This window comes from Miscanthus floridulus, chromosome 5 (genome assembly GCF_019320115.1).
Source record: "Miscanthus floridulus cultivar M001 chromosome 5, ASM1932011v1, whole genome shotgun sequence".
NCBI lineage: Eukaryota > Viridiplantae > Streptophyta > Magnoliopsida > Poales > Poaceae > Miscanthus > Miscanthus floridulus.
Window position 1 is genome coordinate 109,761,477 of NC_089584.1, and position 21,014 is coordinate 109,782,490.

At 43.2% G+C, this 21,014-nt stretch overlaps 1 protein-coding gene and 1 pseudogene across 9 annotated transcripts; one reads left to right on the plus strand and one right to left on the minus strand.

The window, feature by feature from the left end:
• Window positions 1–740: 740 nt before the first annotated feature.
• On the plus strand, window positions 741–3,150 carry LOC136452996 (protein NUCLEAR FUSION DEFECTIVE 6, mitochondrial-like). 9 transcript variants are annotated; one of them, XR_010758932.1, is made up of 5 exons: window positions 741–955; window positions 1,074–1,201; window positions 2,052–2,083; window positions 2,600–2,672; window positions 2,870–3,150. XR_010758932.1 is itself a non-coding variant. In XM_066453572.1 (4 exons), the coding sequence occupies exons 1-3, from the start codon at window positions 807–809 to the stop codon at window positions 2,063–2,065; spliced, it is 291 nt and encodes a 96-aa protein (XP_066309669.1). In that variant the 5' UTR covers window positions 741–806; the 3' UTR covers window positions 2,066–2,083; window positions 2,870–3,150. The 9 variants fall into 9 exon arrangements, 5 of the variants coding, with proteins under 5 accessions (XP_066309669.1, XP_066309670.1, XP_066309671.1 ...); XR_010758933.1 differs by having other exon boundaries at window positions 3,057–3,150; XR_010758930.1 differs by lacking the exon at window positions 2,052–2,083.
• A 3,330-nt stretch (window positions 3,151–6,480) lies between these two features.
• LOC136452997 (callose synthase 12-like) lies at window positions 6,481–8,075 on the minus strand (annotated as a pseudogene).
• Between the last annotated feature and the right edge of the window lie 12,939 nt (window positions 8,076–21,014).

Below are 21,014 nucleotides of genomic sequence, written 5' to 3' on the forward strand. Positions count from 1 at the left end.
TTAAATGTCACTTTAACGTCGGTATTTAATTTAACAGAATTGTTATCTTATTGTGCGATCTGTGTGTTTTTAGTACAAAAGATTTAGTTGTCCCCGTAGCAACGCACGGGCACGCTACCTGAAACAGCAAGTGAGGGTGATGAAACACGTGAGCGTGAAACCAAATGAAAGGAGGAAAAAAACTGTCCCTTTTGCAAATGCAAAGAGGAGAAGTAATTAAATGCACGCAGATTTGGCAAGGTTCTCAGAAATACAAAGAGGTTCTTTTTGTCTTAATTCTCTTTCCTTCTGTGTTAATTCTCTTTCCTTTTGCTCGTTGCCATATATGCTGGTGCATGCAAACATGCAATATGTATATGGATAGCACAATAATTTTCTATTTCCTATTTTGCCGTGATCCCTCTATCACATGACATGCAATATTCAATCAAGAAGAAGTATGCATGTGGAAGATGTCGTGGGATCGCAGACATGAGTAGACGGACAAACCAAAACAAATATCGAAAAAAAAAATCCTTTTTAGTTGTAGTAGAAGGAGATGAAGCGAAGTTTCAAAGAAAAAAAAAGTCAAACCATCCCTTCAGCAGAGGAGCCAGGCCCATCCGCGAATGGGCCAACTAAACCTGCCTGACGGACTCATGCGGCCGGGCCAATTTCACGCAGGATCAGTCGCAACGACGAACCCACCGGCCCAGCACAGCCGTAGGGTTTATTTTTGGCATCTCTCTCCGTCCCCGCACTGCTCTCCTGTCGCGCCGGTCACCGCAGCGCAGAAGAACACAGCACCCGCCTTCCTCGCCGCCGCAATGGCCGCCGCCGCCTCCGCTGCGAGATCCTTCCTCCGGTCCAGCGGCTCGTCGTCCCTCCGCAGCGCGGCGGCCAGAGCCGCCTCGCGTGCCGGACCTGCTCCGCTGCCGAGGCGGATGCCCACCTCTGCCCCCCGCGTACTCCTAAGGTGCGCACTACCTTAGGTTTTGGGCCCGTGGAGCCGTTGTATTTTTGTCCTTTTTTTTGGCTTGCTCTGTTTGAAATTGTTACTCAGATATATTATTGTCTGTTGTTTCGTTGTGTAGGTCGCCGGTGGTGATGAGCAGCGTGTGTCTGGAGTCCCTTATGCCCATGCACAGCGCCACGGCTTCGGCGCTCATGACGTCGCTTCTCGCTGCCCCGGCTTGCAAGGGATTCGGTTGGCTATCAGAAGGTGATTTGCCCTGGTCTCAGTTTCATTTCCTTGCTTCGTAATGTCGGATTATAATTTGTTATTTACCATATTTGCTTGTTGCCACATAGGAGACAGCTTAAGCACGATCACAATTCGCATGCTCACCCGTTTTCCTTCTAGATGCATATCTTTTAGTTCATCCAGAGTAGTGATAAGAATTTGATGTTTCTGGGGGTAATTTTGGTCTCAAGCAAGATTGCTGCAACAAATTTAGCAAAAGCCAAGTTAATGCTGTATGACCAAACAAACAGGCTATCACTTTTTCCTTGATTGACATTCAAGCTCCCACAATGGGACACCAACCTGATTCTTCTACTCCTGTCAACCTATTTTTTCTGCTCCTATGTCCGATTTAGTTCAATTTAAATGAATACGAGCTCACATTGCTCTGACTAGGAGTACTGAAGCTCTGCAGAAGATAATTTCCGTACCATTGTAGGATGTCCTAAAAATATGTTTATCATATATATTACATAATGTATATTTAGCTTACATCAGATCACCTTTTACATAAAACCAGCTTTACATCCTTTTGGAGTCCTTGAGTTTGATTGCTCTAGATGTTTTTCATATTTTACCTCTATAACATAGCCATTTTTCTAGTTAGACAAGCAGTTTCAAACATTTTTATATGAACAAGGGTAGGACAGTGTGTGTGACTTCCTTACGTAGTTCCTAAGGTTTGTGCCTATATGTGTTTTTAGTTTGCCTTTAGTACCCGATTAACACCATGGAAGCCATAAACATTTTCTAATTCAAAACTGAAATAGGGTAGCAAAGTTTTCATATTGAAATTAATCTTATACTTTCCACATGGCCATTGTTGTAGGTCAAGATAGATGAACTTCAGTGACCCAAAAGGTGAATAATTTTTAAAGATTCCATCAATAATAGCTGTTGATGGCTAGGTTCCATCACTAGTTCACGTGTCAGGATGATTTGTGGAAAGAAGAGCCTGCTATCTTTATCTTATGGAATTGCATCTAAATTCATCTATTGTGAACTACTGCACTTGCACATTAAGATGTACAATATGGAACAAAAGAAGTCTGCATTTTTATGAGCCATACATTGTATTGAGCCAGGTATTTTAATTGCTCCTTGTGGACTTGCAAAATGCTTTATCTAGAGCTGCTGTACCACGATTGTTGTGCCGTGTCTAAGATTCCCATTGTCACTATGAGCGATCTCTTATTGATTTTGTGGACCTTTTGGCAAAACGAGAGATTTCTTTCCTGGGTGGACTTTTGCCTGTGGTTTGCTGAAGTCGAACTATTGGTGGATTTAAGAATAGCATTTATAAATTTGAATGTAACATCATCATTAATTACAAATTTGAGGAAAAAAAAGGAGACTGATTATTTTGTATTGGCCCAGCTGGTAATGATGACGTGTGACAGTCTCTAGATGGAACGTAGCAGATTATTATCCCGTCACCTCAGATCTACAGGTCCGTTCCGATTTTAAGGAACATCCATGATAAGATATGTTTATTACAAATTTCTAGCAAATTTCGATTTTTCTTACAAAATGTCCTCTGTGCTAGTTGATTCTGATAGGCATAGCGAGTAATAATGAGGTTATTTCTCCAATATAAATATTGTTTCTCTTTACTGTATGTTTCTTGACTTTATTGCATCTCTATAGGCCTGTGATTAGTGCGATGGAGGTCATCTTGGATGAAGACTAGACCGTGCTATTTGTTTTGCCATCTCTGTTGCCTTGGTTTTGCCCATTATAAATGAAACATAGAGCAAATGTAGCTTTCATCGCTGCTAACTTTTATGATGCTAGTTCAGAGCTTGAGCTCAGATTATTGTGTTTCTATTTGTAGATGGATGATTTGTCGTTATTGGAGACCTGCAGTGATGGTATCTGGTCTGGATTATGGAATACCTCGTGAATTAAGTACTTGGCATCTCAGTTAACATGTTTTGTGCTCTGGAATTCCAGTTTGTATGAAATTTGCAGAATTGTTCCTGAGATTTATTTTGGCAGATTAGCTGTCAAAAAGACTTTGGTCTTGATGACCTGCCTGATCATGTAGATCTGGAATGAATAAACTTGATTAAAGGCTTTTTACACTTTTTGCGTTTTAGTCTAAGCGTAGTATGTTCAAATGCTGATTTAGCTTCTAAGTTGTACCAAGGACCCACATGGTTTCTTGACGTGGAGCTGGTGCTCTTCAGTCTTCACCTTATCTGCATCCGGTGAATCCTTTCCACGGTAGTCCTCTTCCGGTTACAGATGATAGTTTACTTCAGCTTGATCATTAAGTCAAATTACACCAGCTTAGTTCAAATTTATAGAAAAATGCATCATCTATAACATTATATTAATTTCATCAAGTTCTTTAGGTAGTGCAATTATTGAAACCTGTAGATTCAATATTTTTCTTCTTCTAAGGAAGAAGTCTATTTTTAGCCATCAAACTATCGCAAGTCTGATTTTGGTCATCAAACTGTAAAACTAGGTATCATCAAAACTGACAACTTTGGCCCTTGATTGGTTTTAAAGGTGTCGTTTGCCTATCCGTGTATTTTTCTAAAAATAATAAATATATGGTTAAATCTCTAAAAAATAGCTAATTCATTTTAAATAAAAAGTAAGAAATTAGTACCATTTTTTTTTTGTAAAAATACAATCTATCTATTTGTGCTCTATTTAGAGCTCTTAGTTCTTGTTACTAGTATTTTATTGCTCATATAGTTGCGACCATTATTTATTTAAATTATTGTGGTGCTTTCATTTATTTTGATTGCAGGTTTGATGCCCCGTTTTTTTGAAACCTTTTTTTTTTTACTATACTCAATCAATTCAATTAAAGTAAATCACTAGACATGAAATGTCTAAATACGATCTATATATGGTGGAGAATGGCATCTGCGAGGTTAGGGTCGCCTTTGAGATCTTTCGTGTACTCGGAATCCATTGGACCTTTTTTTTATAAAAAAAATTACCCTTTTGGTTGAACTTCTAGTCTAATGTAGCACACAACGATAATGTAAATAAATAGTGGTCGTGACTACCAGCAACAAAACATTAGCGTTGTAAACAGGTAATAAGATCCAAATATCTCTAAATAGAGCATCATAAAATAGATTATATTTTTAGAAAATGTTTATACTGCTTTTTATTTTTTTTATTTAGATGGTTTGCAATGTTTAATCATATTTTTATTTTAAAAACATATATAGGCAAAACCACTTTGAAAAACTAGCCTTATGGATACTTCGATGCCCAGTTTTGAAAATCGATGTTCACAAACCGTCGAGACCCTACAATCGCGCAATAGCAGGTGGGGACGAGCTCACCGAGAACGCCCTGGAAGAAGTTCGGCTCCGACACCTCCATATAGTAAATCACAACAATAATACAAGGTGATGTTTATACGGCACGCAAGCTACTGATGAGAACTGGATAAGCTCTCTTTTGGTGCACCTACGTGAGTGCTGCATATACCCTTGCAACAACTGATCATGCTCTCTTTGTGAAACATGTACAAGTTCATTAATTTTTTCCTTAGAAACTACTAATGAAACCATGCATTCAAAGAGTTGGATCTATAGTGCAATTACTCTAGAAACTGTGAATATATTTGGAGGAAATCATAAAGTTGCAGCAAGGTGAGAAGCAACGACAGGAGAAACCGAGGGCCCGCTGGAGCAAACCGCCGGAGGGGGTTCTGAAACTGAATTGTGATGCCTCCTACTTTGTGGAATCCAATTCAGGTAATTGGGGCTTTCTAATTCGTGAAAGTGATGGAGATGTGATCCTAACAGGAAGAGGGAAGGTTGATTACCTGTTGAGTGCTTTCCAAGCCGAGCTAATAGCCTGTCTGCAAGGCGTCCAAGCGGCGCTAGACTTGGGCATTGGAAGATTGATTCCGGAAACAGATGCTTTGATGGTACACCAAGAACTTTTTTCAGCTGAACCCTGCGCTAGACCTGAAGGCAACATGGCTGATGACCTGAAGGCCCTTGTGCACTCTAATTTTCTACAGTTTGAGTGTGTGTTTAAGAATAGGGATTGTAATAGAGCTGCCCATGCTTTATGTTATGAGTGTGTTGAAGGTGATGAGCTCATTACTAGCCCCACCCCGAGTAATGTACTTGTAATTGTCACTGCTAACATTGCAGCAGCTGAGTAATGCAATTCCCAGGTTAAAAAAAAAGAACTGTGCTTTGGGATTGCCCTAAGCACTGGACTGGCCCCAGCGGCCAGTGCTACTGCGTGCGCACGACCGCCGGCACGAGTCATGGCCCTCGTCCGTCTAGTCTTGGCCGATAGTGTCCGGCTCTCCGCCTCCGCCTGGTGGCTCGAGCAGTCGAGCCATCGAGGCAGCAGGCGCCTGGATGGAGTTGGACTGCCAACCCGGGGGACGACACGATGAGTCAATAACTCAAGTAAACACCAGCAATAAAAAAAAAAGAACTCAAGCAAACACCAGCAGCTCGCTACATCAGGACGACAAATACGATGGATAAATTTGGCAGCAGTACCTTCGGTAAAATGGATCGCTCATCTGATCGGTCACATCCAGGAAAATTCCTTCCAGCAACCTTTCTACCTTCAGCAGGGCAATAGCACTCACAACACAGTTGCTAGCACAAAAGATGTAGCTTCCAGCAGAGGTAAACAAATAAGTCACCAGAGCTCACCGGTGGTGCTGCAATAGAATCAGCTACACACAACTAGCTCTACCAATGTACAAGAATTGAAGACCCAAATTGCCAAAATCACAAATCTGGACTCCTAAACTAGATAGCTATAAAAGCTACTGGAAGAGTTCGATATGGATCTAAGCTATATCAGTAAGCACAGAGCCCTTCCACACTGAATTGCTAAGCTGTACATAGGAGATAGAGGCATAGAGCACCGCTGCTACACCACAAGTCTGCGACAATCTGGGTCAGAACCAGTTCAGGAAAACTCAAAACAGTCAGCACCCAGCAACTGCACGTCCTAAACTAAAAGTACACATAGCACTATTTCCACTTGCAAGTTTACAAAGTTTAACTGCCGCTATCAGCACGGTTATTATCCAATATGCTATATGGGGATATTCTGCTCCTATTGCGGTGACCATGAAACAAAGATTTTGTTCAAGTTTTGGATGCCATTTTAATTTTTTATAAACGAAAGCCCATCCAGCTTTAATTGGCTGTTGTGCAATCGACTTAGTTGGCTATTTTGCTACCTGAAGCTAGCAGTATTGTGATGCAGACTGTGAATAACCAATCAAAACGAAGGGACTACTGATTTGTTCACTAATCAATGCACTCGTAACATTAACTATGAGCAAAGTACATAACAGAAACAGTGAGGCCTAAAAATATTAGAGTTCCAGTCAAGCTCGACAATGAACCCCAGTCAACATGCAAATTAGTCCACAAAACCTGTGGTTACTCTGTACTACAATGTAAAGAGGCTACGCAAATAATTAAGGGCCGTTGTGAAATCTTAAGTACCTCAAACTGTATTTGTCTTTTTTCCAGTAAGAATACGGGATATCTGGAGGCCCCTGCTGAAACCTTCATTGAAAAGTACCCTTGTCTGCATTTCTTGAAATCCCGGCAACCAGGACAGCAATGCAACTGGTGCCATAATGAACGCTCCAAGCAGTATCTCATACAAGCGAGCCACAGAAATAATACTGCTCCACACCACAGTGGATTCGATGAATGGCCGAATTACTTGAGCGATCGAAATCAAGCCCCAGCCAGTAGGAATAAATGCCAAAAGACTAGTGAAGATGTCAATGATTTCAAATCTCGTGAACTTCAGAAACAATATCAGCACTAGCACTGCAAGAACAACGACAGCAGTTTGGACAACCCGGTAGTAAAGGTGCTCCTTTGCGGCATACTTGTCTCAAGCATAGGACATTAGGACAAACACACCAAAAATCACAGCCACACATATCCAGGAAAGCAGATAGACAGCAATACTTCTGCTATTGTTGGCTATCTTCAGCTGGTATACAACCCCATACTGGAAAAAGAAGTACCTGAGATCTAACAGTATTTCCAAAATCTTTCCCCAAAGACCAGTGGTCCGTAGATGATCTTGCTCCTCATACCACCACACTTCCCAGCTCTGCTCAGGCTTAGAAAAGAGACCACCGGGATACCATATCCAGTTCATGAAATCATCAAAATCGTACACTGTTTTCAACCAATCAAAACCAGATGGATTAAAAGCAAATGGAGCCATAATCCATGATACCACCAGAAACCAGCTAGATATATTCATGATTATGTAAACAAGTGTATTCTTGGCAATAACACTGTGTGCAGCATAGACAATCAATATTATTCCAAGTTCTATTGCCTTTATGAAGTGGCTCCTAGCATACAGGCTCCGGGTTTCCCGCTCCTCCTCCCGCCGCCGGCGGCGGCGGCGCGGCGGTTGCGGAGGAGGCTCATCCCTCACGGCAGCTGCAAAAACGGGGACGGTGTCAGTGCCCAGCCGCAGTGACGAGTGCGGACTGCGAAATCAAAGCCATTATTGGGAGGAGGAGCAGTACATGGGAATTTGGGGGGAGGAGGACTGCGAGATTGCGGTGACGCGATGCGGCGCTGATGAGGTGGGAATCATGTGATGGGATGAGCCGTTTGCGTTTGTTTGCTTCCGCTTTTCGGGTGGAAGTTCAGAGGCAGCAGCCAGTACTCGAGTGAAGTGTGATCCAGTCGCGAGGCTGGGTGGGGTTTGGTTCGCTTTGCTTCCGGGCTTTCTTGTTAAGATGTTCTCCAGCAATTGGGCCAACAATTAATTGGCCCTTTGATCTATGTCATGATAGGATGACTGATGGGTCCCATTGCGCAGCGTCATAAAAGGACTGTAGAAGTTGGTGCACAAGACATGAGGTCATCGGTAGCCGTCAGCCTCACCCCGAAGTTCCTAACCCTAGACCGATCGAGAGGGACGATGTGAGAGACGAGAAGCGCCATCATCTTCGCCGCCGCCACAGCACCGCACCCGCACTGCTGTTGCGTTCGACGATCTAGACCGCGGCTGCACGGCTTCCCCGACTCCGACTCCAGTGGCCACGTCGCTACGGCGCCATGGCCGCGACTGTGCTTGGCGACCCAAGTCTTCTATCTAAGCTAAGTATTTACCCACTGATCTACGCCTAGAAGTACTTTCAGATCCTTCAATGGCATCAAGAGCCAGGTTCTAGTGCGAGATTTAGACTAGGGTAGAAAAGTGAAAAGAAATTAAAAAGAGACTCTAACCCTAACCCTAACCCTAACCCTAGAGAGAGAAGCAAGGACGGATAGAAGGGGTACCTACCTGGGGCCCGGCCATCCCATCACCACCGCCGGCCGTCGTCTGGACGCCGCGTGGGAAGAAAACTCGAGCTGTCCGGGGGAGCGAGGTCTTGCCGCCGGCGCGCTTTCTGCCTCGGGCCATAGGGCACCACCGCGGAGCCGCTCGACGGCACCGCGCGCGACTCCGGCCGCACGCGTGTGCCGGCGAGGGGTACCATGGCGGCGCCATCACCTTCCGCGCCGTCGCGTTTTTTTCTCAGGTGCGAGCGGCTGCGGCGGCTGCAGTGGGCGACGAAGAGAGCGAAAAAGCTAGGGTTTAGGGCGAGCAAGGGCATCGTCACCCAGACTGCTCGACGGCGGCGCACTCTGCCTAAGGCGAGCGCGCACGACGGTGAGGGGACCGGTGGTGGCACTATTGTGTTGCTCCTTCTCTCTTTTGACTACGACGCTGAGGAGGAGAGAGAAATGGAACAGGGAAATGAAACTAGGGTTTCGGGTGAGACGGTCGTGGCGGTGTTTTGATCTCGCGCAAAAGATGGCTGATCGTCCGATCGCGAAGAACGACCAGCGTAGATCGGGCTTCTTTCAGCCCAGGCGGGGTTGGATATTCCCGGCCTAGGCCCAGGTTGCGACCTGGGCGCAGGGGAGCGGGCACGCGCGCCGTGTTAAGCTGCCGATGGGCCGCGCGCGCGGATGCGAAGCAAGCTGGGCCGCGCGCTAGCTGGGCCTTCGGGCTGAAATGCAACGTAACAGTCTGCTTTTTAGTTTTATTAATTTTAGAAGCATATTTTGATAAATTTTGTCAAGTTTTGATGTTAAATCTCTATCAAAATTTGAACCAATGGGATAATTTTTTCAGAGAGTAGATGAGTATAGTAAAATGCTTCTGAAATATAGATAAATTAGTTTTTCATGTTTCCGTTGTAAAGTTTAATGTTGATTATCTTCTAATTAAATTCGAATCAACGGAGGAATTTAATTTGAAGAGCAGTTACATTTAGTAAATGATGATTATGTTTATCCTCTAATTAAATTAGAAATAACAGGAAAATTTAAATTAGAGGAGTAGTCCGTTTTGTTTAAGTCAGATTATGGTATTGTCATTTTCTGACCAACGTTGATTGAAAGCATCTAGGCCCCTAGTTGGGTTTCAGTGATTAATGGCAATACGAGATTACTATGACTAACGTGTGTTTTACAGAGGCAATTAAGTTAGGTCATGGTAATAACAATTGATTGGGCAATCATGGTTGTCATGCCCCTACGATGGAAATCATTTCGGTTTTCAAAGGATTGACAATAAGGTTAATGATGGACTAATTCTAAGTATCGTTTGGTATTAAAGAGACATTAAGAGTAGTTTTGGACTTTATTTTTCCTTTGGCCATACTATTAAAGGGGGTATGGACTAGTAGCTTGACCTAGATGAGTCTAGTGGGTTAGGTGTGGTGCACACTTATCAAATCTAGCACTAGGTAGCTCAGGAGTAGCCATAAGATCAATTGGAGCAAACTTCATTCACATATGATTTCGAGTTAGAAGTGAACGGAGGGTCAAATGACTGACCGAACGCTGAAGGAAGAGTCCATTCAATTCATTTGATCAACTGGAGCCATCTGGTTACGACCGCACGCTGAGTGAAAATTGACCGGACGCTAGGTGCCAGAGTCCGGTCAACTCCAGAGAGGTTCTAGAGAGAGAGTTTTCTGATCGGACGCGTTCGGACAGTGGTTAGGATCCGGTTACTGACCGGACATTGAACAGCGAAGTGATCGGACTTTGGGCGCCAGCATCCGGTCAACATTAGTAAGATTCTAGAAAGCAATGTTTATGACCGAACGCATCCGGTCAGTGCTGACTGGACATAGGTCAGAGTCCGGTCACAACTTAACGGCTCTGTGACGAGGATAACTGACCGGAGCGTCTGGTCACCTTGACCGAAGCATCCGGTCACCCCGTAGAGTGCTGACTCAACCTGCTAACAGTTTATTTTGAATGAGAGGGTATAAATACTTCCTCTATTTATCCAAGGGAGGCCTCTTACCTATTTGTTCATCTGAGAAACACCTTTGAGAGTGCTAAGGAGAGCAAGAGCCTTGTGAGGTGATTGAGATTTGAGAATCCAAGATTAAGACCTCATTAGTGCAAGGAGAGTAGTAAGTGTGCATCCACCTTTCTTATTAGGTTTATTGTGGTCAAGTGAGAGTTCGTGCTTGTTACTCTTGGTGATCGCCGTCACCTAGACGGCTTGGTGGTGATCGAGAGTTTCATGATCATCTGGCGGAGCTTGTGGATGACTCAACTCAAGTTATGAGCGGTTGTGGGCGATTCACCGCGATGGAGTGTCAAAGAATCAGCCCGTAGAGAGCACTTGATCCTTGCGCGGATCAAAGGAGAGCTACACCCTTGCGTGGGTGCTCCAACCAGAACTAGTGGGGAGTAGCGAATCTTCGATACCTCGGCAAAACATCACCAAGTTCCTTCTCCTCTCTTTATTTTAAGTATTTACATTTGAACAATTCATTTTTTGTCTTTACATTCTTAGAATTGCCATGCTAGAGTAGGATTGGAACCTTGGGTGCAAAACTTTTGTATGATAGATCAATAGGAACACATTCTAGGCACAAGGGGTGAAGTGGGCTAAGTGTAGGGTTTAATTATTGCAAAGAATTTTAGAATTAGCCCAATTCACCTCCCCTCTTGGACATCTTGATCCTTTCAATTGGTATTAGAGCCTCATGCTCATGAATTTAGGCTTAACTGCCTAGAGAAAAATATCCCATGGGGATGGACCTCCTCCTATCTTTGAGGGAGATGATTTTTCTTATTGGAAAATCCGCATGGAGGCTTACTTAGAAGCTCTAGATGTTGGAATTCTTAGAGCCGCCTCTCAAGGTTTCCCAAAACCTAAGGATCCCGCACACCTTCAAAGCGATGAGGTCAATTATGAGAAATGGAATGCTAAGGCTAGAAACACCATCTCTAGAGGCCTTTGTAAAGATGTGTTTAACCGTATGCAGAACCACAAGGACGCCCATATACTATGGTCGGACATTTGTGCACTCCATGAGGAAACAAAGAGTGAGCATGAGGAACGCTGTCATCTTGTCATGAAAAAGCTTAATTCATTTGAGATGCTTCTAAAAGAAAGTGCTAATAAAATGTACTCATGCTTAAATATTCTTGTAGAGGAAGTCAATGGGCTTGGACTCACACAAATGCAACCGTCCGATGTTGTAAGAAAAATCTTGAGTGTCCTCTTTATTAACAAATATGGGCATATTATGACCATGCTTCATTAAGGTGATCTTTCCACCGCTATACCAACTCAAATATTGGGAAAGATCAACGCACATGAGATATATATGCACATCACACCACAAGATGGCTCTTCTTCCACCAAGAAGAAAGACTTGGCATTCAAGGCTAGTCAAGAGAAGGGCAAAGCAAGAATTGAATATGAGAGCTTAAGTAATGATGAAATTGATGATGCAAGCATTGCTCTCATGGTGAGAAGAACCGCCAAGATGCTTAAGAAGCTCAATAAGAACGGTGTCAAGTTTGATGGCAAAAAGAAAAAGTTCTTCACTAGCAATAGAAGAAAGCTAATCTCGGAGATGGATTGCTATAATTGTGGAGAACTTGGTCATCTCGCACATCAATGCCCCAAGCCAAAGAAAGACAAATATAAGAAGTACAAGGGCAAGAAAGATGACTCAAGCAATGAAGATGATGATGAGAAGAAAAAAACAAGCCATACAAGAAGAAGGATGGCAAGAAGAAGGATTTACACAAAAAAAAAAAAATGGCAAGGCATACATCGTCGGTGATTGGCTCACGGATATTGATTCATCAAGTTGCTCATTCGATGATGATAATGAGAATGAGAAGGTGGCCGCTATTGTGATTGACTCTTTACTATCTTCACTGACACCACCATCGTCATCCTCTACACACCTATGCCTTGTGACCAAGGGTGAACGAAAGGTACAAAGTGATGATGAAAGTAGTGGTGATGAACATGCTAGCAATGATGATAGTGATTGTGATGATGAATTTAAATCACCTTCATATGATGATCTTATTAAATTGCTAAATCAATATACTAAGATCATTAGAAAGACTAGAGCTAAGAATGAAAAACTAGAACTTAAGAATGACTCTCTTTTAGCTAAATGTGACATAGTGGAAAAAGCTAGTATTGAGCTTAGAAAAGCAAATGATGCTATGTCATCTAAACTCAAGGAGCTCAAATCTTCTAAGAATGAGCTTAAAGAAAAACATGATAAACTTGAAGGGATACATAATGAGCTCATCACTAGCTACAATATGCTAAAAGAAGAGTATACCAACCTCAAGGTTAATCATCATAATCTTATTGTCTCTCATGAGTTTTTATCCAATGAGCCACATGATGCTACTAACCATATTGTTAAGATTGATATAGCTGCATCATGTGATGATTTGATTATTGAGAGCATTGAGCAATATTCTAGTAGCAAAGGCAAGCAAGTGGTTGAGTCCAATAACTATGATGAGTATGTCAAGATCAAGGATGGGAATGAGAAGCACAAGAAAGATCTTGAAAAGTTATCAACCACCAACACCATTGTGATAGAGAACCTTGACCATGATAGTGATCTAGCTCTTGAGAATGAGAAGCTTAAGGAAGAGAACAAGTGACTCAAAAAGGAGAAAAATCATGATGAGCTCATAGAAGAGAACAATAAGCTCAAGTTAGAAAAAGAACATCTCAAGACCGGGTTGAGCAAATTCATAAGAGGTCAACATCTTTAAAGTGAACTACTCATGAACACCATCATGAAGATGGATAGAAGTGGCATTAGGTACTTGGCACATCAAGAGAAGAAGGCTCAAGCTCAACACCAACAACAACATAAGTCAAAGCCAAAGCCAAAGAGGTGTTTTGAGTGTGGACAAGAAGGTCACTTTGCCCATGAGTGTCAAACTCCACCACCCGAACCCTTGCCCAAGCATGCTAGACCTTTTACTTTTAATGCTCATTACATGCTTAGAAAGGATTCTAGTGGTAAAATGAAAGTCATGTTCTTAGGACCTCCCAACAAGAATAGACTTAAGAAAATTTAGGTTGCAAAGTCACTTGTTGAGAAAGTCAAGGGCCCTCAACAAGTTTGGGTCCCTAAACAAGCTTGATCTCTTGTGTGTAGGTGAACTACAAGATCGGTGGAAGTCATTGGGTAATTCATAGTGGTTGCACTCAACATATGACCGGTGATCCTCGTATATTCACCTCACTAGATGAAGAAGTTGATGGTCAAGAAAGAATTACATTTGGTGATAATTTAAAGGGCAAAGTCATAATTCAAAGGGCAAAGTCAAAGGATTGGGCAAAGTGACAATATCGAATGATCATTCAATCTCAAATGTGCTATATATTGCTTCTTTGAGCTTCAACTTGCTATCCATTGGTCAATTGTGTGATCTTGGCTTCCAATGCTTGTTCACCGAGAAAGAAGTGGTTGTATCCAAGAAAGATGATGATCAAGTTATATTCAAGGGATTTAGATACAATAATCTATATCTAGTGGATTTCACCTCTGAAGATGCTAACTTGAAGACATGCCTATTCACCAAAACATCACTTGGGTGGCTATGGCAGAGAAGACTTGCTCATGTTGGGATAAGCTCACTCAAGAAGCTTATGAAGAATAAATTATTGAGAGGGTTGAAGGATGTAAAATTTGAGAAGGTCAAGCTTTGTAGTGCATGTTAAGCCGACAAGCAAGTTGCAAACACTCATCCTACAAAAGCTTTCATGTCAACAAGAGTGCTAGAGCTCCTTCATATGGACTTATTTGAACCAACAACTTATAAGAGTTTAGGAGGAAATCTTTATTGTCTTGTGATTGTTGATGACTACTCTAGATATGGATGTTCTTCCTTCATGACAAGACCGAAGTTGCATCATGTTTTAAGAAGTTTGTCAATAGAGCACAAAATGAGTTTGAAGTGAAGCTCAAGAAGATAAGAAGTGATAATGGAAAAGGGTTTAACAACACAAACATTGAAGCTTATTGTGATGAAGTTGGAATCAAGCATGAGGTCTCCGCAACATATACTTCTCAAAAAATGGTGTAGTAGAGAGAAAGAACCGGACACTTATCACTCTTGTAAGAACAATGCTTGATGAGTACAACACACCCGAAGCTCTATGGGCGGAAGCTATCAACACCGCATGTTATGCATCCAACCGCCTATTCCTTTAAAAGTTTCTTGGCAAGATACCTTATGAGTTGCTCAATGGGAAGAAGCTAGATGTCTCATTCTTCTGGGTGTTTGGTTGCAAATGCTACATCTATAAGAAGCGACAACACCTAGGGAATTTTTAAAGACGTTGTGATATTGGCTTTCTTGTTGGTTACTCATCAAAGTTCAAAGCATATAGAGTATTTAATCATGCCACCGGTTTGGTTGAAGAAACATATGATGTGAAATTTGATAAATCTAACGGCTCCCAAGGAGCACATGAGAATCTTGATGATGTAGGTGATGAACCATTGTGGGAGGCTATGAAGAACATTCCGGTTGGAGACATCAAGCCTAAAGATGATGAAGATGATGTACAAGTGATTGATCCACCTTCTTCATCAAATGTGCCATAAGATGATGATAAAGATGGGAGAGTACAAAATGAAAATACTCATGTCTCTCATGATCAAATGGTGGCACAAGCTCAAGATGTTGATGCTCCACAACCTCCCCCTCAAGTGGTTGATAGAAGAAATTCACCTCTACTACAAGCTCATCCACAAGATCTCATCATAGGGAGTCCTTCAAAGGGTGTAATGACTCACTCTCAAAAACTTGCTTTATTTATTGAACATCACTCTTTTGTCTCTTATGTTAAACCTAAGAATATAGAAGAAGCTCTTCAAGATTTGGATTGGATAAATGCCATGCATGAAGAGTTGAACAACTTCACTCGCAATGAAGTTTGGACTCTTGAAGAGCGACCACAAGGTGCAAGAGTCATTGGAACAAAGTGGATGTTCCACAACAAGCAAGATGATTAAGGCATTGTAGTGAGGAACAAAGTAAGACTAGTTGCAAAGGGGTTCTCTCAAGTTGAAGGGTTGGATTTTGGAGAGACCTTTGCACCAGTTGCAAGACTTGAAGCCACTCATATCCTCCTTGCATATGCATCACATCATGAAATGAAATTATATCAAATGGATGTTAAAAGTGCATTTTTAAATGGCTTCATAAATGAACTCATCTATGTTGATCAACCTCCCGGGTTTGAAGACCCTAGATATCCTAATCATATTTATAGGTTGTCCAAGGCGCTATATAGGCATAAGCATGCCCCAAGAGCTTGGTATAAACGCCTTTGGAATTTCCTCATTGAGAAGGGCTTCACCATTAGGAAGGTCGATACCACACTATTCACCAAGACGCTTGATGGAGAAATCTTAATTTATCAAGTATATGTTGATGATATCATCTTTGGATCATCAAATGAAGATTATTATAAAGAGTTTGGTGAATTGATGTCGATGGAGTTTGAGATATCTATGATTGGAGAGCTTACATTCTTTCTTGGTTTTCAAGTCAAACAAATGAGAGAAGGGATTTTCATCTCTCAAGAAAAGTATACCAAGGATCTTCTCAAGAGGTTCAATATGGATGAATGTAAGTCAATCAAGACACCAATGCCATCTAATGGACATCTCGATCTAGATGAGGGAGGTAAAACGGTTGATCAAACTCTCTACCGTTCTATGATTGGTAGCTTGTTATACTTAACCGCATCTAGGCCCAATATCATGTTTAGTGTATGTATGTGTGCTAGATTTCAAGCTAATCCTAAGAAAGCTCATTTGGTTGCCGTTAAAAGAATCCTTAGGTACCTTAAGCACACACCAAGCATTGGTCTTTGGTATCCCAAAGGAGCTAGATTTCAATTAGTTGGCTATTCCAATTTGGATTATGCCGGTTGCAAAGTTAATAGGAAAAGCACATTCAGAGGGTGCCATTTGCTTGGTAGATCACTTGTGTCTTGGTCCTCCAAGAAGCAAAATAGTGTGGCTTTGTCCACCGCCGAAGCGGAATACAATGCCGCGGGTGCTTGTTGTGCACAAGTACTTTATATGAAGCAAACTTTGCTAGACTATGGTGTAGTTCTAGAAAAGGTATCTCTTTTGTGTGACAATGAGAGTGCGGTAAAGCTTACTAATAATCCGGTTCAACACTCTCGCACTAAGCACATGATATCTGCCATCACATTTTCTTAGAGATCATGTTGCTAAAAATGATATATCACTAGAAGGTGTAAGGACCGAGGATCAATTGATGGATATCTTCACTAAACCACTTGATGAGGCTACATTTTGTCGGTTGAGGAATGAGCTCAATGTGCTTGATTTTAGTAACTTCACTAGAAAATGAGCTTGTGTTGTCCCTTGCATTGTATTGTAATATACAACATGTTTAATTTTTGGTAATGCATTTAGGGCTTGTTTGACATGGTTAAGATAACCACCGAAAAACATGTGAAGAAGCTTAACCTTGGATCAAACTTGACAAGCATTTAGAATTACTTTCAAGTATTGCATTGCATATGCATGTGTGTTGTTTTGTCATTTCCTTTCGATTACCCTTTTATTGTCTATTTTCTTAAAAAGAAGTATAGCCTAAGGCAAAATACTTTGAAATTTTTGAGGGTTTGAGAGAGGTCACTCACATTAGTTCTAATTGGTGTTTATTTGGGTCTTATTGAAGTTGGGACTTGATTGGGAACAGACAGCACGAAGGAACATTGAAGATTTGCTGAAAAGGGGCTACCGAGCGCTGCACCAGACTCTGCATTTTAGCATTCGATCAGTTCATAGGAGGTGAACAGAAGCGCAAAGGAGTGATCAAAAGCTAAAATAGTGATATTCTTACGTCCAGTCCGATGGAGGTCCTACATCCGATCAAGCAAAGAAGGTGTAGATAGGATCGACCGAACTCTAGCTGCGTCCGGTCAAGGGTAACCGGACACATCTCGTCGTGACTTGAGGGGATTTGGACCTCTCTGTAGTCAATTGGACTCTAGGTGGCATCATCCGATCATTGCCACCAGAGCGTCCAGTCAGTAGAAATCATACGGATCTAGAACTCTTTCTCCTTTCCTTATCCATCACATGAGGGCCACCATATAACGACGCCACTATTTGACCTAAGCCCACATCCGCTGTGATTCCACTAACATTGCTTGTGCCCTAGCCACTGCATCCATGCCCATGCTCATGTCGACCTTGCCCACGCCGCCGCTGCCTCCTCCATAGCCAGCCACCATGCCATACTGCACCACCGCGCCCGTGCCATCCATGCCTGTGCCACTGCTCCGTGTGCCTAGGCCACTCCTACACTACCATGCCCTAGCATCGCCACGCACTACTCATGCCATGCCAGCCACTGCTTGCATCTCCCTTGCCGCAACACCGCCACCATCATGCTCCTTGCTGTTCCCTAGCCACGCATGTGACCACCTCTCCACCACATTGCTCAGCCACCACATCGCAACCCTAACCCTAGACATCAAATTGCCGATTTCGGTGGTGCCCGTGATCCGTTCCTTTGCTCTTGGGTCACCGATTCATCAGGTAGCAAGCCATCGCCTCTAATTTCATATCCATTGCTTGCTTCTTAGGGTTTCATATCTCTAGATGTATATTGTAATTATTCATATATCCAATCTATTCTATCGTGTAGTGAGTCAGTGCTTTTGTGGTACTCTTTGCAATTGTTAGTGAACTCGGGGCCAAGCCCACGAGTGTGGATCGAGGCCAAGCCTCAGAAGTGACAGTTGGCAGTTATTTCTTATCCATGGCAGTAGTTCTTTTCAGCTCCAGCATTGGCACGTGTCAAGAATGCCAAAGGTGGTCCAAGTGATGAGGATCCGAGGCCTCCGCCTCGCTTGACTGCTCAGGAGAAAGGCAAGGCAAAGAAGACTACGACAAAGAAGCAGAAGCTCATCGATGTAGTGGCTGAGAGAGTAGGAGTAGTAGCAGCAGTAGCTGAGCGTGCAGAGAGAGGAGGGGCTTAGAGTGGTGTTCGTATTGTAGATCAGCTATCACTAGCTTAGAGGGATGCCATCGAGAGGGTTGAGAGTCTTCATGATAGTACAACTAGGACTGTCATGCTTAGAGGATGGCGTGTCACCTTAGAGGAGAGTCAGCCTCAGGGGGAGCCACAATAGTAGACACAGCCACCGATGCAATTAGAGGATACTTAGTAGGCTGAGCAGGCAGAGTAGACCGAGGAGACTGAGCAGGCACCTCAGCCATAGTTACGACGCTCTGGTCGTACTCGTGCTCAAGTGACACCGAGGCCTAAGACACAGAGGAGGAGTTCTCATCCGCCTCCTAGACCATAGGGTTCACCCTAGTGACTCATCTTGACTTGAGGGTAGCCACAACCAAGCAGGTGCAGTAGCTCCATTTTGTGTAGTTTGAGGACTGGTTTCCATCGAGGCGGGATGAGCATGCTTCAGAGCACTTCTATAGACCACTGTATGAGGATTTCTACCAGGCATATCTTAATAGTGGAGTTGCTTTCAGATCACAGAGAGTGTGTTCTATTGAGACACTTGTAGCAGCAGCAGGCGAGCAGATCCACCCACACCTCTCTTATCTACCAGGGTTGATAGACCTACTTGGACGGACTAGCCGATATGTTCCATCATGGGTCCATGAGTTCTACTCTTCACTTTGGATTGACCCGAGGCATAGATTCATACACTTCGCATTCAGAGGCCGTGACTATAGGTTGTAGAGCTTGAGGGTCAGAGAGATTCTTAGGATACCAGAGTCACCCATCCACCTTCATGAGGTTTGCTATGGTCAGATAGAGCCTCCTAGACACCCTCACAGTGGTCTTGTGCCTCCTATAGATCTGGTCCAACCTTGCTTCATAGATCCTTTTGGCGAGGAGTTAAGCAGGACACCTAGAGACCTTACTCCTATAGCTAGGCTACTTGATGCTATCATGAGGAGGACTTTGCTTCCGAGGATGGGTTATCGCGAGGGATTGACTCGCATCAAGTTGTGGCTAGTGAACTCTCTAATAGAGCAGATAATGTTTGATATTTAGGATGTCATTCTTTTAGAGATAGAGGATACTCTTGTAGAGGGGTTCATAGGCCATCGTCAGTTGCCTTATGCTCACTAGATCATGTTCTTGATTTGTAAGGCAGTTACAGTGAAGTCCCCAGAGACGATGGCTGAGTACACTGGAGCTACTACAAAGTTCCCTCCCTATGACAAGACTTAGATGCTCCATCATAGTAGTGCGAGGACACCTAGCTAGCCGTGCCATCGCCCAGAGATGCCAGAGACTGTAGCCCGGTAGGATAAGATCATTAGGGGCATTGCAGTGACAGAGGAGGAGAAGCTAGATGCTCAGCAGGAGGGTATGGTCCAGAGCGATCCTAGTGACAGCTCAGATGATAATTATCAGGCTATTCCTCATATGCCTCCATGACCATAAGATAGAGAGGCTAGTGGCTCTAGCTCAGCTCCACAGGCACCATAGATAGACCTCGCTCTTCTAGCTATTCTTGAGCAGATGGGTTAGGATTAGGCACGCCAGGCCTAGGAGATAGCAGCTACACTAGCATAGGTTTAGGCTAGATAGGACGAGTTCTAGAGACAGCAATAGGCCATACAGCAGCAGCAGCTCCTGATGTAGCAGCAATTACTTGGATTTATAAAGCATGTTGTCACTGCTATTCGAGTTGCTCCACCACCGTCTACACCTTAGCTCAGCTAGCCTGCCACCACTTCAGTGACTCCAACTATATAGCCCAGTGGGCTTTAGAGTTAGGGACAACCAGCTACATAGTTTGCTTCATCGATAGAGCAGGTGTCCTTATGGTTTGCTTCGCTAGTGACAGCCCATGGTCTGCACTTCACACCTATTGTTACAGGCTTCACACCAGCTCAGAGTTCCTCGGTGCTTGTGACTGACACCCTAGTTCCAAGAGCCTTGGTGCCACTTTGAGTGAGCTTATAGGGTAGCCTACACCGCTAGAGCTATGTGTCCCTACTCCTACCACTGTTGCTCCAGTTACTAGGACTATAGAGACACTCCCTTCATCTGTTGCATCATCAGAGCCAGCGCCGACAGTGATACCTATAGAGTCATAGGCCACGCCAGTCCCAGAGCAGACCCAATTTGCTTTAGCTTCACTTCCAGTGACAAAGGGTCAGACAGCTCAGAGCTCTGGATCAGAGGATGATGCTACATAGTTTCAGATCGCTCATCGCACCTTAGCTTCCCGACTCGTCTACTCCTGCCCCATCGATAGACCCTTAGGTTTTGGTGCTTGACACCAAAGGGGGAGAGGGATCGAGTATGATAGATCTAGGGGGAGCGATATATCTAGGGGGAGCTTATGCTTTATTACTTTTGGCTTTTTATGTGTGATACATTATTGTGCATTCACGTTTACTTTTATGCATTGAACTATATACGTATGAGTGTGATACTTA

Bases quoted from the DNA above. Each gene is read 5' to 3' on its own strand.
- LOC136452996 (XM_066453572.1), top strand. From the start codon at position 807: ATGGCCGCCGCCGCCTCCGCTGCGAGATCCTTCCTCCGGTCCAGCGGC. The intron at 956-1,073 runs GTGCGCACTACC...TTCGTTGTGTAG, and splicing joins GCCCCCCGCGTACTCCTAAG to GTCGCCGGTGGTGATGAGCA.